Here is a 16404-nt window from a genome sequence, read left to right as displayed (position 1 = left end):
TTCATGCTTAGCTAAGCTGAACAGCTCAGGCACCTTTTTACTAACTCCAACCTTATAGGAGTGAGAGAGATGGAACTACAAGGCTCCTCCATGAGCTCTGTTGAAAGACCAGCAACTTTATTTTTGCCCTCTCACTGAAACATTTCTATTCCTGCTAGTCAATACAGAATGCTGTAACGAAGAGATAATGCCCGAGTTTGCTTTTTTCTCCTCCCTTCCAATTCATTTTTCCTTTTCTGTTGTGCTTTTTTAGACTATATGCTTGATGGCGAGGACTGTCTTATCACAGACCTTTGTAAGTCAATCTGGGCCATTTGGGGCTAAAGAGTGGGATTTATGCTTTTAAAAAATAAACATTTGTGCAATGCTTTCTCCAGGGAAGCTCATCTGGCACCTTCAGTACCTATCTTTAGGTGCCAGGCGACAATGGTTCTCTTTAACCAGGCCTTTGGCTGATTAATATTCCATGGCCTTCAAATGTGTTCATGGGAGTGGGGTTATTGGTTTTTGTTCTATTCTGTATTCTGTGTTCTCATTTTGTATTTTTAGGTTGGGAACTACCCTGTGATCTTCAGATGAAGGGTGGTATACAAATTTAATAAATAATAACAGAATAACAGAATAAAATAGAATTTTAGTGTTGGAAGGTACCACAAGGGTTAGTTATGTAGTTTTATTAGTGGACTCTAGAAACTCAGTTCCATTAGAGGTCCTTAAAGATACATTTATTACAGCACAAGGACGAAGCTTTCGATATATGCAGTTCACGATCCATCAACTTTAAAATTTGAGGGCATCCCCTCAGTGGCGTAGCGTGGGTTGTCAACACCCGGGGCAAGGCAAGTAATTTGCGCCCCCTAACCCGTGGATTTGCGCCCCTTAACCCTAACTCCCAGATGTTGCGCCCGGTGCGGCCGGCCCCCCCTGCACCCCCACGCTACGCCACTGCATCCCCTATCCTTTCTTTCCCCACAGGTGCCTTGAATTCCCCTTCTTGTGCCTGTGTTTGCCACAGACTTCACCAGGCCAATTCTTTCGGGCGCAATTGCGACAGTTACCAGCAGGCAGGCTGTCAAAACCTATTCCTTGAACTTTAAATTCTTGCGGGCTAACTTCTTGGTTTCTTGTTGGGGTGTGGGGAGAAAAGAGAGCAAGAGTTTTCAGTTTGCGCACTGCGCTGCCATCCACCTGGCGAGCCCAAGCCTTCCCCAGTTGGACCAGCACACAGGTACAGTGGTACCTCGGGTTAAGAACTTAATTCGTTCTGGAGGTCCGTTCTTAACCTGAAACTGTTCTTAACCTGAGGTACCACTTTAGCTAATGGGGCCTCCCGCTGCCGCCATGCGATTTCTGTTCTCATCCTGAAGCAAAGTTCTTAACCCGAGGTACTATTTCTGGGTTTGCTGAGTCTGTAACCTGAAGCGTCTGTAACCTGAAGCGTCTGTAACCCGTGGTACCCCTGTAAATTGTGTAAACACCACCCATCCCCATTTTTTAAAGTTACATTCAGACGGCGCTCCAGCAGGATCCACCTGCATTCCCTCAGACAGCAGATGCCAAGCGCCTCTTACCTCAGCACCCGCCCCGTCCCTCCCAAGGTGCCTCGCGCCGGAAAAGTCCATATATGGCCCACCGGGCGGGCAGGTGAGCCTCTTTCGCCTTGGCTGCCGGACTCGCCCCGCCCCGCCGGCCGCTCCCAGTTTCGCTCAGGTGGCGCTGCGGGCTATAAGCGCTGGCGGGAGCCCCGAGAGACTCATTTGTCCTTCGCAGGAGGAGGAGGAGGAAGCGAGAGAGAAAGCGAGCGACACAGGTGCCAGGGGAGGCGGCGTTTGAGAGGAGGCCCCAGGTGCAACCTGAGACGTCGGGCGCGGCCGGCCGAGAGGGGGCTTGGTCTACCTGCGGAACCTGCTGAGCAGCTTGAGCGTCTTCGCGAGGGGAGAAAGGGCGCCGCGGAGCCTCGAGGAGAAGGCGCGTCGAAGCAGCGCTCCTCTTCATTCCTGTTTTACTATTTTGCCTCCTTTGCCTGCCTGTTCCTTCAACTTGCCCAGCGATGGAGCTGCCCCGGGGGACCGTCTACCTGGCGCTGGCGATGCTGGCGCTCGCCGCCACCGTGAACAGCAGTACGTATATCCGTCGAGGAAGCCTCCTTCTCTTTCCCCCTTCCTTCTCTGCTGCTGCTCCTTCCTCCGACTATCCGCTCCTGTGAGGGGGTTTAATGGCGCCTTGCCCGGAGAGAGCCCCTTCAGGAGCGAGGCGAGCCGTGCCCGCTCGCCACAAAATGGCGCCCCGTCGGGGCGGGGAGGGAAGGGGCGAGGCGCTTCTTCTCACCGGGACAGAAAGAGCTTCGGTTTGCCTTCAGTGGGTGGCGGGGTGGGTGGGGGTTAGGGGACAAGGACTGGGGGTGCACCTGGCTGCCCCCCCGTCGAGGATCCTGCTGCTTGGGAAAGAAGCTCCCTGGAGAGAGCGCGAGGGCCTCCGAGGAGAGTTGGGGGTGGCGGCCCGACCCAAGCGGGAACTTTTTCTTCAGATTTTGACCCCACTGGAGTGTTAGGTCTACTCACCGAGAGTAGATCCGTCGAAGTCAAGGGACGGATTTGGATCCTCTGGAAGTCTTAACTTAGCTAGGTACAACCCCGCGCCTCGAAGACCGTCCCGTCCTGGAAACTAACTATATATATGCCGCCATTGCTGGGCACCTCTTCCATCAGGAAGAGAAGAGGCTTCATTGTTATAGTTCTAAGAACCTCAATCTAAGTTCTGAAATGCAATTATTTATATATATATATATATATATATATATATAGTTGCATTTCAGAACTTAGATTGAGGTTATTATTTTAAAAAAGGTGTGCTGAGATGTGGGCAGTATATAGTATTTGTGCATGTCTCAGGTGAAGCAGCGCTTCATTATGGTTATGCCGATATTCACTATAACTTGTCTTGAAGAAATGGGAGGTAAGGCCAACTTGGGCTCAGCAGCTACAGGGTTCCTTTCTTGAATGTCGTCGGAATTTATTTATTTTGTGTCGTCTCTCAAGATAAGGAATTCCCTGTGCAGAAGAAACTTTCTTCCCCTACCACCCCCCCCTCGACATCTAAGCGTTGCCAGAGGTCCTCTTCTTTCCAGGGACCGTTGCCTTTCAAACGTTGTCCGCCCCCCCCCACTGCCCCCCAGGTTTGCCTCGAAAGAACAGGAATGAGGCTCAGCCTGTGACATCACAAAGAGGAAGTAGTTTTAAAATACTGTACATAGCTGTTGAACTGCTAGGTGATGTGCGGAGTTTGGCCTCACCACTAGGCGGAGTGAGGTGGCTGCGGGGGGGGGGGCAGGTGAGATGTTTGAGGATAGGACTGTGTTTACTATACAACCTGCCCTGCAACTCCCTACGGTTGTGGCTTATGGGTGTGGTGGAGGACACTGACCCATTGCCAATGCTAGGTCCAGTTGGCCACTATGTAGAATGATGGTGTCATCTTAACCCTTCCTCTCGGACAGTAAAATTTCCTGGAGCAGCCCTGGTGTCGGAACCTTCTAGGGCTGTGATATTAACGGATCAATCACCTGATTAACCAAAGCAGCCTTCTTTTTCCTCTCCTGCTGCTGTGTATTCTATAGGTGACTGAGCTGACGTGTGTAAATAGAAGGCTCATCAGTGTTGGTTATATCTGCTGTCTGATGGGAGTGCCATCAATATGATTGTTTTGTACAGTTTACAAGCCCATGGGGTCAAATGGGCTGCAAGGCGCTGTTGCCGCCATTGCTGGGCACCTCTTCCATCAGGAAGAGAAGAGGCTTCATTGTTATAGTTCTAAGAGCCCTGGAAAGAACAGGCTAGTAACTTTTGCTTTCCTTTTTAATCTGTGTCAGCTCCTATGTGACTCCTGATGGTAAATGGAAGCCCATCCCTGAGGCCTTGAGCTGTTTTCAGATTTCACATTTCCTGGTAGCAGAAATAAAGCAGAGCAGAGATGTGACTGGCTCCTTTCTGCAATTGAGACTACACCCAGGGTTAGGGGAGGTGCCTGAGAGCAAATCTGGTCTTCTACTAGAGGATAGACAATAGTTGTAAAATTTCTCTTGAAAATGCCCATGTGTTGTGACTCTTGCAGAAGGAGTGTTTCTTAGTATGTCCCAAGTAGGTTTCTTTTATATAACCACCTGTCACCAATTTTCAAAGCCTCGCTTAAAATTTGAATATTGGTAGCATGAATTATTAAAAATATAGCATCTCATGTGTAGCTAGTAGAGCATCTCACACTTTATTTTTTTTTAAAAAATAGGCAGTAGATATTTCCTTCCTGGAGAGAGAACCAAATCCTTTAAATGTGTGTATTCAAATTATTCAACACGCAAGTCTTAAAATTTTGTTTTAGATTAGTGACTTCCTCCACTAAGTTCTTGAATCTTTTTTTCTTTAGACTTTGAGAGGAAGTTGCCTTATACAGAATCAAGCCATTGAGGCATTCAGCTCTGAAGCGTCTACTCTGACTGGCAGCAGATCTCCAGAGTTTCAGATGGGACATTCCCAGCCCTCTCTGGAGATGCCAGGAATTGAACCTGGGATATTTTACATCCAAAGCACATGCTCTGCCACTGAGCTATAACCCTTTCCAGTGGAAATTGCAGTCATAGAATTGTAGAGTTGGAAGGGTCACCCAACTCCCTGCAATGCAGGAATCTCAAATAAAGCATCCATGACAGATGACCATCAACCTCTGCTTAAAAACATTTAAGGGTGTCTATTCCACTGTCGAACAGCTCTGTCAGAAAGTTCTTCCTGGTGTTTAGTCGGAATCTCCTTTCTTGTAACTTGTATCCATTGGTTCAGTTTCTACCCTCCAGAGCAGGAGAAAACAAGCTTGTTCCCTCTTCCATGAGACAGCTCTTGAGATATTTGAAGATGGCTATCATATCTCCTCTCAGTCTCCTCTTTCCCAGGCTAAACATAGCCAGCTCCTTCAAGTGCTCCTCATAAGGCTTAGTTTCCAGACCCTTGATCATCTTGGTTGACCTTCTCTGCACATGTTCCAGCTTGTTAACATCCTTCTTAAACTGTGGTGCCCAGAACTGGACACAGTATTTCAAGTGTGGTCTGACTAAGGCAGAATAGAGTGATACTGTGACTTCCCTTGATCTGGACACTATACTTCTGTTGTTGCAGCCTAGAATAGCATTAGCTGTTATGTTCCTGCATCACACTGTTGACTCAGGTTAAGCTTGTGGTCCACCAAGACCTCTAGATCCTTTTCACATGTACTGCTAGTAACCCAGGTGCCCCCCCCCATCCTATATTTGTGCACCTGGTTCTTCCTGCCTAGGTGCAGAACCTTACATTTGTCCCCATTGAAATTCATTTTGTTAGCTTGTGCCCAGTTCTCCAATCTGTTAAGGTCATTTTGAATTCCAATTCTGTCTTCTGCGGCATTAGGTACCCCTCCCAGTTTGGTGTCATCTGCATATTTTTATGAGCGTCCCCATAATTCCTTCATCCAAATCATTTATAAAGACACTGAACAACAACGGGCCCAGGGCAGAACCCTGTGGTACCCCACTTGTCTCTTTTTTCCAGGATGACAAGGAGCCATTAATGAGTACTCTTTGAGTTCAGTCAGTCAGTCAACCAGCTACAAATCCACCTAACGATTACCTCTTTCATTCCACATTTTACCAGCTTCCTCGCAATAATATCATGGGGGACTTTGTCAAAAGCCTTACTGAAATCAAGATACACTATGTCCACAGCATTTCCCTGATCCACCAAGTTTGTAATTCCATCAAAAAAAGAAATCAGATTGGTCTAGCATAACTTATTTTTGAGAAGCCCATGCTGGGTCTTGGTAATCACAGCATTCTTTTCTGAATGCTCCCAGACCAACTACTGAATTACCTGTTTTAGGACATTCCCTGGTATCTACCGTATTTTTCGCTCTATAACACGCAGATTTTTTCTCCTAAAAAGGAAGGGGAAATGTCTGTGCGTGTTATGGAGCGAATGTGTGGTCCCTGGAGCCGAAAAATGAGGCAAAAATCAAACCGCGCTTCAGGGAGAAGGGAAGCCTGAAGAGAGGAAGTGGCAGCTTTCCTGCATTCTGCCTCAGGGTCTTACTGCCCGCCCTCTCTGTTTCGTTACTGTGTTTGCTCAAACGGAACAAAGAGCAGGGGAAGCCCCTCCCCTCCAGGCAAGTAGAGGGGAAAGCAGAGCGTCCGTCCTTCTATCCTCTCCCTGCTCCGGAGGAACAATGTTTGTGAAGGGAAGAGAGATTACAGGTTCGGCTTAAAATTCTGATTTGACTTCCTGCTTTTTGTTTTTGGAGACACACAGCATTCAAATATGCTTTCTTCCATTTAAAGAGGGAGAGAGAGAGAGAGAGAGAGCACACGCTGGCTGGCTTGTGTGGGTGGGTGGGGGGAAACTTTTGCCTTCCTTTCCTCACGTTATAGCCCTCTCCTGCATTCTTAGCCTTCTGTGTTTTTCCTTCCCTCCCCACTTAAAATGTGGTTACAAAGCATGGATCCACATGGATCCTCAGGATCTTTGCATTGGGTCACCCCAAATTCACCATCAGAGCACACAGCATGTCCATGGCTACAGCCTGCCCCCCCAAAAAAAATCACGCACCCACTGTTGCCTGGGGCTGCAATGGTGCAAAAACGTGGTTACAAAGCATGGATCCACATGGATCCTCAGGATCTTTGCATTGGGTCAGCCAAAATTCACCATCAGAGCACATAGCATGTCCATGGCTACAGCCTGTCCCCCCCCCCAAAAAAAAATCACGCACCCACTGTTGCCTGGGGCTGCAATGGTGCAAAAACATGGTTACAAAGCATGGATCCACATGGATCCTCAGGATCTTTGCATTGGGTCAGCCAAAATTCCCCATCAGAGCACATAGCATGTCCATGACTACAGCCTGTCCCCCCCCAAAAAAAATCACGCACCCACTGTTGCCTGGGGCTGCAATGGTGCAAAAACGTGGTTAAAAAGTATGGGTCCACATGGATCCTCAGGATCTTTGCATTGGGTCAGCCAAAATTCACCATCAGAGCACATAGCATGTCCATGGCTACAGCCTGCCCCCCCCCAAAAAAAAATCACGCACCCACTGTTGCCTGGGGCTGCAATGGTGCAAAAACGTGGTTACAAAGCATGGATCCACAGGGATTCTCAGGATTTTTGCATTGGGTCACCCCAAATTCACCATCAGATCACATGTCTGTGGCCACAGCATGAAGCACAAAAATGATACGTCCACTGTTTCATTCAGAATATTTTTTCCCTTGTTTTCCTCCTCTAAAAACGATGTGCGTGTTATGGTCAGGTGCGTGTTATAGAGCGAAAAATACGGTATGTCCAGCTCACTGATCAGTAGTTACCTGGGTCTTCCTTTCCCCCCTTTTTGAGGATGGGGATGACATCTTCAAAAGCAGAAGACTCCCGCTTTGCTACTCCTATCTAGCCAGTGGGAGCAACACACTGTAATTTCTTAGTTATTTCCAAACCAGGGTGGATTTGATTTAAATGAAATTGATTTAAATCACTTGATTTAAGTAATTTTTAATTTAAGTAATTAAGTAATTTAAGTAAGACTTGATTTAAATCACTTTTTTACAGAAAGACAATCTTGCTGGTATAATCTTAATATTTACAACCAGATGAAGGTTTCATTTTTGGAATAATAAACTTTCAAGGTAGTTTTTACAGTTATATAAAAAATTACTGATTTGGTTATTCTACTAGAAATACATAGGAAGATAATTATGAAATTATTGTGAGGTTTAATAAGTTAACTACTTATATTTGGACAACTTTTCTGCTGTACTTTATTGGAAGGAGAAAAATAATCATTTCCTTAATAACAATTTAAACAACTTATTTAACTAAAACAGTAACATTATAGCATATGTATCCATGTTTGTAAACTGATGTGGTTAGAGACTGGATTGTTTGGACAATGTCAGGTGAGATCTGGGAAGAAGGGTCTGGAACCAGTGAACTCTTATTAGTTGACTGGCAAGCACTTCAAGGTCTCGCCAAGGACTTACAGATCCCAGTTACTATTTCCACCACTACCCCTTTGGATTTGCTTCTACATTCAGGTGCCTATTCTGTACAGTTAAGTGTTAGTGCAGTTGTTGGAACCCAGTGTGATTGGGAAGAGGTTGCTAGCCTTGAAGTGCCTTCAGCACTTGCCTCAAGTCTGAGTTGCACAGGCATGCAACTGACTCACACAATTATTACACAAATATCCCAAGACTTGTGGAGTATTCTGCTCATAAGGTTACACTTTCATTTTTACTGCTTCACACTTAGCTACTTGGGCAGATCTATTCCACTCCAAACACATCTGTTCATCGAACCTCTTGGAACTTGGCATTTAAGAGGTATGGGGTTGATTCTGTGTATATAAATTTGCAAAGGAACAATGGGATTAAGGTTTTTTCCTTAACTTAAATAGAAACCTATCTTTAGAAAGATTTTTCCTCCAAAAGCATTTTATTTATAAAAAAAATCAATTTAAATAAAAAAAATCCATTTTAAAAAAATCATTACTTTTTATACACCCTGATCCAAACTAGAGATTGTGGTTTGTTCTTGATGTTGTTTGAGCAAAACAAAACTCATCTCTGGTTTGGATGTAGCATTGTTTGTTCCTGCTTGCTAGAAGGGAATAGTAAAGCAGGAGTCTGTGTGCTGATGGTAAACAGTGTAAATACTCTGATATGCAAACTGTACTGTTTTGATAACATTATTACAATGCACCAGAAGGAAGTAATTTCAGAAATATTACATAAACACAAGACACTTTTGGAATGGGCCTCTTTTTAAGTTAAAATTCAGTACACTTGAATTAAACCATTTTTTCTTAAAATGATAACTTCGTCTGAGCTTTGATTTCTGGTGTCAGTTGTTGGCTTTATCTTGAGTGCTCGGAGATCTACAGAGAGAGAGACTTTTTCTTCCTCCCTCAGAAGTGAAGACATTTACTTGCCTATTTGGTGCATGGTACCTGACTGGTTTCCTTCCTAACTGATACATTTAATTATTACAGATTGCTTATGCCTGAACAACAAGAACGTGGTAAACTGTATTTCAGTTAGCAGTACATGCAGATGCACAAGTTTTGGGTCCAATGTCACAGTGGACTGTGGAACATGTGAGTACAACAACTCCTGGATAACTTGCTTCAGTTTCAAATATGAGCTGCGAAGCCCTAGCATTCCAGCATAATCAGACATTTGAAACTGAAATGGTAACTTTAAATGTGGTTCTTTGTGATCTTATTTTCAGTGTCTTCAAAATGCCTGCTGATGAAAGCAGAAATATACCGCACAAAGACTGGCAGAAGTAATAGACCACAACATGCTATTAGAGACAATGATGGCATTTATGATCCAGAATGTGATGACAATGGTAACTTCAAAGCTAAGCAGTGCAATGGTACAGACACTTGCTGGTGTGTGAACTCAGCTGGAGTACGAAGAACTGACAAGGGGGGTAAAGACATTAAATGCGATGAAGTAGTAAGGACAAGGTAAGCCTCCAATGAAACTGCATGTACCTTGAAATATAAATATTTGGTGCCAGGCAAATATATAAACATGCAGGTACAAAACATTAATGTTTTATGTCACAGGTGGGCAATCAGCAAGCAACATATGTCCCTCAGCAGCACACACTGCAGCTTGCCATGGCTCACTCACTTCCTGTGTTGCCAAGCTGATCAGCAATCAGTGCAGAAATAGATTTCCCCTGCATTGAGAGCTGGGTGGGAGTGTGGTTTAATTTTTTCCCTGCACTACAAGGCACTCCTAATGCAGCTAATATCACTGTCCCCACACTGCTAATAGTAACCTAAGGCACTTCAGAGCATGGGGATTAAAGTGAATATACAATTTGCCCAGTGGTATGTGTCTCCAAATGTCTAGCCCTGCAGGTGTGGCTCTAGGAGTGGTGGTGTTTGAGGTTGCCCACTCCTTATATTGTCAAGTTTGTTCCCACTGTAATTTTACAAATAAAAGATTATTTGAAATCCTATTTCTTAAGCTTGTATTTAATGTGTGGAATCGGCCAGCTAAATTCCTGAGCGCAATACTTTGTTTTTCAGCTGGATTTCGATGGAAATGAAGCACTCTGGGACAGAAACTGATTTGGACAAACCTAGCCTTGAGAGGTATGTCTTTAGTCTGTTTGAAGTAATTGGGATTGCAAAACATACAATTTCTAGGGATGGGGATGTTCTTCAGAATGTAGTTCAAAAGGAAGTGATTTGTATACTAATGCAGTGTTAACTTCCTCCAAAGCCATTGTTCTTGCTATATTGCATCTACACTTTGCTTGTTTAACTGATGTTGGTAGCAAAATATAAGTGGGCTGGTTTAAGCCAGCTTTGCCTCTGTTTCTGCTAGTGCCAAGTATGGGGAAAGGTGTAAATACAGTTGCAGAACTTGTAGTTGACAGGACAGAACCAATAGAAGTTGCTGATGTGTCCCTTAGGGGTTAATGCAAAGATGTTAGATTGTTAGAGGATGACACAAGATTCAGTTCTAAATCACATGTTCAAGTACTAACAGTTTCTAATTCTTGTCTTTGTAGTGAAATCAGAGAACGATTTTCTCAGCGTTACAAATTGAATAAAAATCACATAACTGCTACGGTATGAATAGCAATTTTTGCAGATTTTCTGTCATATTTGGATTCCTATAGGCAATTTTGTGCTAGTATTCACATACAGTCATACCTCAGGTTACAGACGCTTCAGGTTACGTTTTTTCGGGTTGCGGGCCACCGAAACCCGGAAGTACTGGAACGGGTTACTTCCAGGTTTCGGCGGTCGAGCATGCGCAGAAGTGCTAAATTGAGCTTTGCACCGAATTGCAAGCCACATGTGCGCAGATGCGACGCTGTGGGTTGTGGACGCGGGTTGCAAACGTGCATTCTGCACGGATCACGTTCGCAACCCGAGCGTCCACTGTATTTCTAAAAATGGCCTTTAAACTTTCAAGATAGAGGAGATATACTTGAACCCTAACGTTAAATATTTAATTTTACTATATAAAGGACTTTCTCTTGTAAATATTTTATATTAATCTAAAAAGCCCAGCTAAAAGCAAAATATATAATCAACTACTGAAGGGAAAACATAAAAGAATCGAGAAGGTTCAAGAGGGAGTCACCCAGAATTCCCAAGAACAAGTTTTAGGAATGGAACGTATTAGGCTTCACAAGAAATGTGCCTCTTTGTAGCTTCCACCTGTAATTCCATAGCCTGCTAATTCAAGACGTTTTGTCAGAGTTTGTATCATACAGCTGTGATATTTGAACTGTTATATTAATCTCTTTTAATACAAGTTCTTGAAACAAACAAACCACTTGTCTTAAAGTGTATGTTTTATATATTCTGTAAGCTGCCCAGAGTGACCGGGGAAACCCAGCCAATTGGGCAGGGTGTAAATAATAAAATTATTAATATTTATTATTATTACTATAGTACTATTCAAAAAGAACATGATTTTTAAACTCCAAGAGATTTCTAAAAACCTAACAAAGTCACATTCTGTTCATATATTTATTTATTGGTTATGTGGATCTAATTGCTGTGTTTTCTTCATCCCAGTATGAAAAGCCTTTCGTTTTTATTGAACTGAAACAAAACGCTTCAGAGAAATCTGCCACAGATGTAGATATAGTTGATGTGGCGTACTATTTTGAAAAAGATGTAAGTATACGAGTCCCTTTGTGCAAGGTAGAATAGAATGGTTCATGTAAACTCAGTGCTTTACAGGAAACGACTGATTTACGCTTGTCCAATTTATATGCAATTGGGCACATGTGCAGTGTGGTGACCCGTAAGTGACCAGAAAAGGGGGGGCAGGGGGGAACGTAATAGACTTGTGCACGCTCCACCAATATGCATGGGGATCAGAAATGTAACCCCACACAAGTCAGTAGTTGCCTGTATTTCAGTGATTGGATATTGCTTGGACTGCTTACTCCAAAAGTAACTAGTGCTTCTACTCTTTCAGATCAAAGGGGACTCTGTGATTCTAGGACCAAATCTTACCCTTTACAGTTCAGCAGGACCTCTTCAATCTAATGATGTTATAATCTACTACATTGATGACAAGGCACCAGAGTTCACAATGCAAAATTTGAATCCTGGAATTATTGCTGTAATTGTGATTATCATACTGGCAATAGTTGCTGGTATTCTTGTACTGGTATGTTTTTCTAACTTTATAAGATACTTTAACCCCATTCTTCAGGTTAAAAATGTTCCAGAGTTGTGTAATAAGGCAACAGTCACTAGCAGCAGATATAAAATAGCTAGTTATAATATAATGGAACTTGGTATCTGAAGCCTCTATTTCAGCAGAGACTTTTGTACCAGATGAACTTCCTTGGGTGAGTATTCTAAAGGTTGGGGGACCTGAAGGGCCTCCTGGGAGGATCTTTAAGGTTGAATAGCTTCATGTATTGTGTCCGAGGTAGTAGTATTTTATGTGAAAATAGCTATTCACTCCTGAATAGGATAACAATAAGCGAAGTAAATACTTGGTTGTCGTACATGCTATAGGCTGAATTTAGGTAATAGGAAGCTATCATAGTGAGAACAAATGCCCAGTTTGTTAAAGTAGCAGCATGCAAACTTTTTGGAGACCATATTGTAAGTCTCTATAACAGGCAGACACTGGTGTGGGTGGCTGCTGCTGTGAAATATGCTCATTCCAGTCCAGTTTTCATACCTTGGTCCAAATTACAGAAAGAAATGGAAAAAGGTGCTTAAACAGAGTTGGATCACTGGATCATTATTCTCACAATTGACTATATTGATTGACAGTGGCTCTCTGGGCTTTCATTCCAGGGGTCTTTCCCTGTCCTACCTGGACATGCCAGAGGCTAAATCTTCAACCTTCTGTCTGCAGTGCATGTGCTCTACCACTGAGCTACTGTGCTTCCCACAGTGACCTGGCTTGCAGCGATAAAAATAAATTCTTATAGTAGATGAGACTTGGTCCTGTGTGCACATGAACCAAGCCCACCCATGAGACAGGGCGCAGCACCTACCTCAGACAGCAGAATCACAATGGCTGCTTACAGATCCACTCATCTTTCCTGCCCCACTTGTGAAACACCTGAGTTTGATGAGAAGCTGGAGCATTCTGGTGGGACACTGTGGCGGGGTGTGGGGGCAGGAGGTGGCAATTCCTGTTTTGTCTTAGGTGGTGAAATGGGCTGGGCCGCCCCTGCTTGCAGGTCTCATAAGCAACATGGACCTGACTGGCCAGAAGGTTTTATCCTTTAGGGGACCTCAGTGAATGGGACCTGGGAAGTCGTGGATGTTGCATGAGTGTTCTGTGGATCCTTGAACTGCTAAGCTTTGCAAAAACTTGGTGTAACCTGTTGCTCTCCCTGCAGGTCTTTACTAGAAGAAAGAAGGGGAAATATGAAAAAGCTGAGGTGAGTTTTAAAAAATCAAAATCAAAGGAACTGTTAAGAATTTAAACAATGGCATAGAACGGTACTATAAAAATTCCTCTGAGCTTGTAACACCTGAGATGCATATTTTACGGCTTATTCTAGCTTCTTGTGGTTCTTTTTTTTAATTTTTGAAATTGTTTTTAATGTTGTATGTAAAATTGTTTTGACCTGCCCTTTGACTTTAGTGTGAAGAGTGAAGAATAAAACAAAATAATAATGAAAACTATAATCTAGCAAGAAAGTGAACAGGAACAATTCTCAGGTTCTTACAGTATCTCTTTGCTTAACTTGCCATGCAATAAGTTGCTGAAAGGTTCATATGCCATGTTTGTAACAAGTATGGCCAACATTCTGTGTGTGTGAGGGAATGTGTTTTGACATCTAACAGTTTGGGGAGTCACTTAAATGCTGCACACAGGAAATATTATTTTCTAGAGAGCTTAGGATCTAATACATACATTGGCCCAGGGAAGAGGTTTTTTATGTAGTAAAAACAAAACTGCAAATTACAGCTTTCTGGATTCTTCTGTAAATAAATTCAGCCAAAAAGCTGAACATATGATATTATTGGGGGCAGGGGGAGTTACATTTAGCAAAAATTAGTTTCTAGGCTGGTGACTGCTGTCCATTCTATTGGTAATATTAATAAATGAACATGTTCTAAAGGCATCAAAACTGAAAATGAACAAAACTCTTTTTTTGTGTCTTCAGGTAAAGGAAATGAACGAAATGCACAGAGAACTAAACTCGTAATTGCTGTAACACGAAATAAGGATAAACATGGCAAAAGCATGTAAACTGAAGATTACCTGTAGAGACTTTTTTTTTGTTTAAATACTTCCTTATAGTTTAATAAAAGGATTACTTCAAATTTTGACACTAGACTGCATTTTGCTGGACTGTAATCCATTTTTTAAACATTTTTACTAGTTGGGCAAGATGAACGTCCTTTCTTTGTGTAAAATTACTGATGCCTTTTTGTTGGATGTATGTTAAATAACTGTTTTGTATAAACTTTGAGGTGTCTAGTAAGTTACTAAATGAATTTGGCCACCTTGCAGATCATGGAATATAGTGTGTGTTGTTGTTTTTTAATGCTTGTAAATAATTTCCTTCAAATTTGCTCTTTTTTTACAAGTAATTTTAATAAATTCTGAAAATCTTTTCGGCTCTTCTGTGGTATTTCTAAGAATGACTTAATGAGGCACCTCCCAATATCTTCATTCTAGTTTTAGAGACAGATAACTCTAATTAGATTAGCATTTAGGAAAAAGGTATTTTGATATAATAGAATTGTAGAGTTGGAAGAGAGCCCAAGGGTTATTTAGTCCAACCCCCTGCAGTACAGGAATCTCAGCTAGGTCATCCATGACAGATGGCCATCAACCTCTACTTAAAAACCTCCGGTGAAGAAGACCACCATCTCCCGAGGGAGTCTATTCCACTGTCGGAACAGCTCTTGCTGTCAAAAAGTTATTTCTGATATTGATCGGAATCTCTTTTTTGTATCTTGAATCCATTGGTTCAGGTGCCATGCCACTTATTTGACAGTAAGTTCTATCGTACAGAGAACGTTTGAGTAAACAGGTATAGGACTGGGCTGCAGGGAGGAAAACCTGAAGAGTAACAGAAATGCAAAGAAGTACTTGGCTGGAAGACAGCAGAGCTATCATTTGGTGCACATGTTCCCTTAGGAATAATTTCCACTGAAGACTGCATGCCTAGGATTTATTAATTTTAGATAGTTACCTTCTCACCTTTTGCTGTACCTGTCTAAAAGGGAACCTCTGGCCCTCTAGATGTTGCTGAACTGCAGCTTGCCATTCTCCCTTGCCATTGGCCATTCTTGCTGTAGCTTGATGGGAGTTGTAGTTGAGCAATATCTGGGGGAAGAAATATTTCTCCCTCCATCTGAAGTATGTTATGGCAAGTTATCTTCAACCTTTTCTGACTCTGCACTCACTTTTCACCCAAACATAAACCTGAGGACCCATTTTTTTAACCACTTACCATATATTTGCATGGTGGTACTGCTGTTGTGACCCACTTTGGATCAGGCCATGAGCACCAGTTGAAGATCAGTGTATTATGGGGCCTGCTATACTAGCTCGATGAAGGTACTTGCATACAAAGGCTGTAAAAAAGACATATTCCATGCCTAGGGATCATTAGGAAAGGAGCTGAAAATAAAAGTGCCAGTATCACAATTCTTCCCTTCTATAAATCTATGGTGCGATCACATTTGGAGTACTGTGTATGGTTCTGGTGACCTCACCTCAAAAATAATATTGTAGAGTTGGAAAGGGGGCAGAAACTGAAAGTGGAATTGCTGGACTGTGGAAAACAGGGAAAAATATTTCATACAGAACTTAAGAAGGCAAAAGTTGAACAGACCAGTGGTTGTGAAAGTAAATGAAAATTATGTGAAGGATTAACATCGGAATGGCTTATTGATTAAGAAATGCAATGTGAGATTAGATGATCAGCACTTCAGAGCATGGGAAGTCACCCAAAGATAAAAAAAAATGGCATTTATATTTGGCTTTTTTATTGTATTGCAATTTGGAATGTTTTAATGTGGTTCATTGGATTATTAAATTGGAAAACTTAATATTATATATATATTTTAAAAAACAACAGAAAAGGGGCACCAAAATTATCAAGGGCATGGAGTGACTCCCCTAATGAAAGGTTGCAGCTTTTTAGTTTAGAGAATAGGCAAGTAAGAAGTGACATGATAGAAACGTATAAACTGTTCGTTCTCAAATGGTGTGGTGCGCCACACTAGTGTTGCAGGAGAGGATGGCAGTGGTGGGAAGATTCAAGAACAACCAAAGGAAAATATAAACAATTAAGTTATATGGTATAGTATAAAAACATTTGTGAAATACAGATGGGTATCTTTTCACGCGGGAGGCGC

At 42.6% G+C, this 16404-nt stretch overlaps 1 protein-coding gene and 2 long non-coding RNA genes across 6 annotated transcripts in view; 1 reads left to right on the top strand and 2 right to left on the bottom strand.

Annotated features, from left to right (window-relative positions):
- The window catches only part of LOC309529677, a 33702-nt gene that overhangs the window by 14852 nt on the left and 2446 nt on the right, over positions 1 to 16404 (bottom strand). For all 4 annotated transcript variants that reach the window (XR_014218291.1, XR_014218292.1, XR_014218293.1 and 1 more), the window contains exon 3: positions 15495 to 15618. This is a non-coding gene — a long non-coding RNA (uncharacterized lncRNA). The remainder of the gene's footprint in view (positions 1 to 15494; positions 15619 to 16404) is intronic.
- Positions 1757 to 14648, top strand: EPCAM (epithelial cell adhesion molecule). The gene is made up of 9 exons (XM_082217884.1): positions 1757 to 2120; positions 9055 to 9159; positions 9294 to 9537; positions 10111 to 10176; positions 10599 to 10659; positions 11620 to 11721; positions 12029 to 12223; positions 13422 to 13463; positions 14196 to 14648. The coding sequence occupies exons 1-9, from the start codon at positions 2051 to 2053 to the stop codon at positions 14235 to 14237; spliced, it is 927 nt and encodes a 308-aa protein (XP_082074010.1). The 5' UTR covers positions 1757 to 2050; the 3' UTR covers positions 14238 to 14648.
- Positions 14304 to 15477, bottom strand: LOC309529769. Its single transcript, XR_014218437.1, has 2 exons — positions 15242 to 15477; positions 14304 to 14709 (listed from the first exon to the last, which is right to left on the bottom strand). It is a non-coding gene; the product is annotated as an uncharacterized lncRNA (long non-coding RNA).

The sequence above is a fragment of the Podarcis vaucheri genome (genome assembly GCF_965113315.1).
Source record: "Podarcis vaucheri genome assembly, chromosome: 3".
Classification (NCBI taxonomy): domain Eukaryota; kingdom Metazoa; phylum Chordata; class Lepidosauria; order Squamata; family Lacertidae; genus Podarcis; species Podarcis vaucheri.
This window is presented reverse-complemented; position numbering and strand designations above follow the sequence as displayed.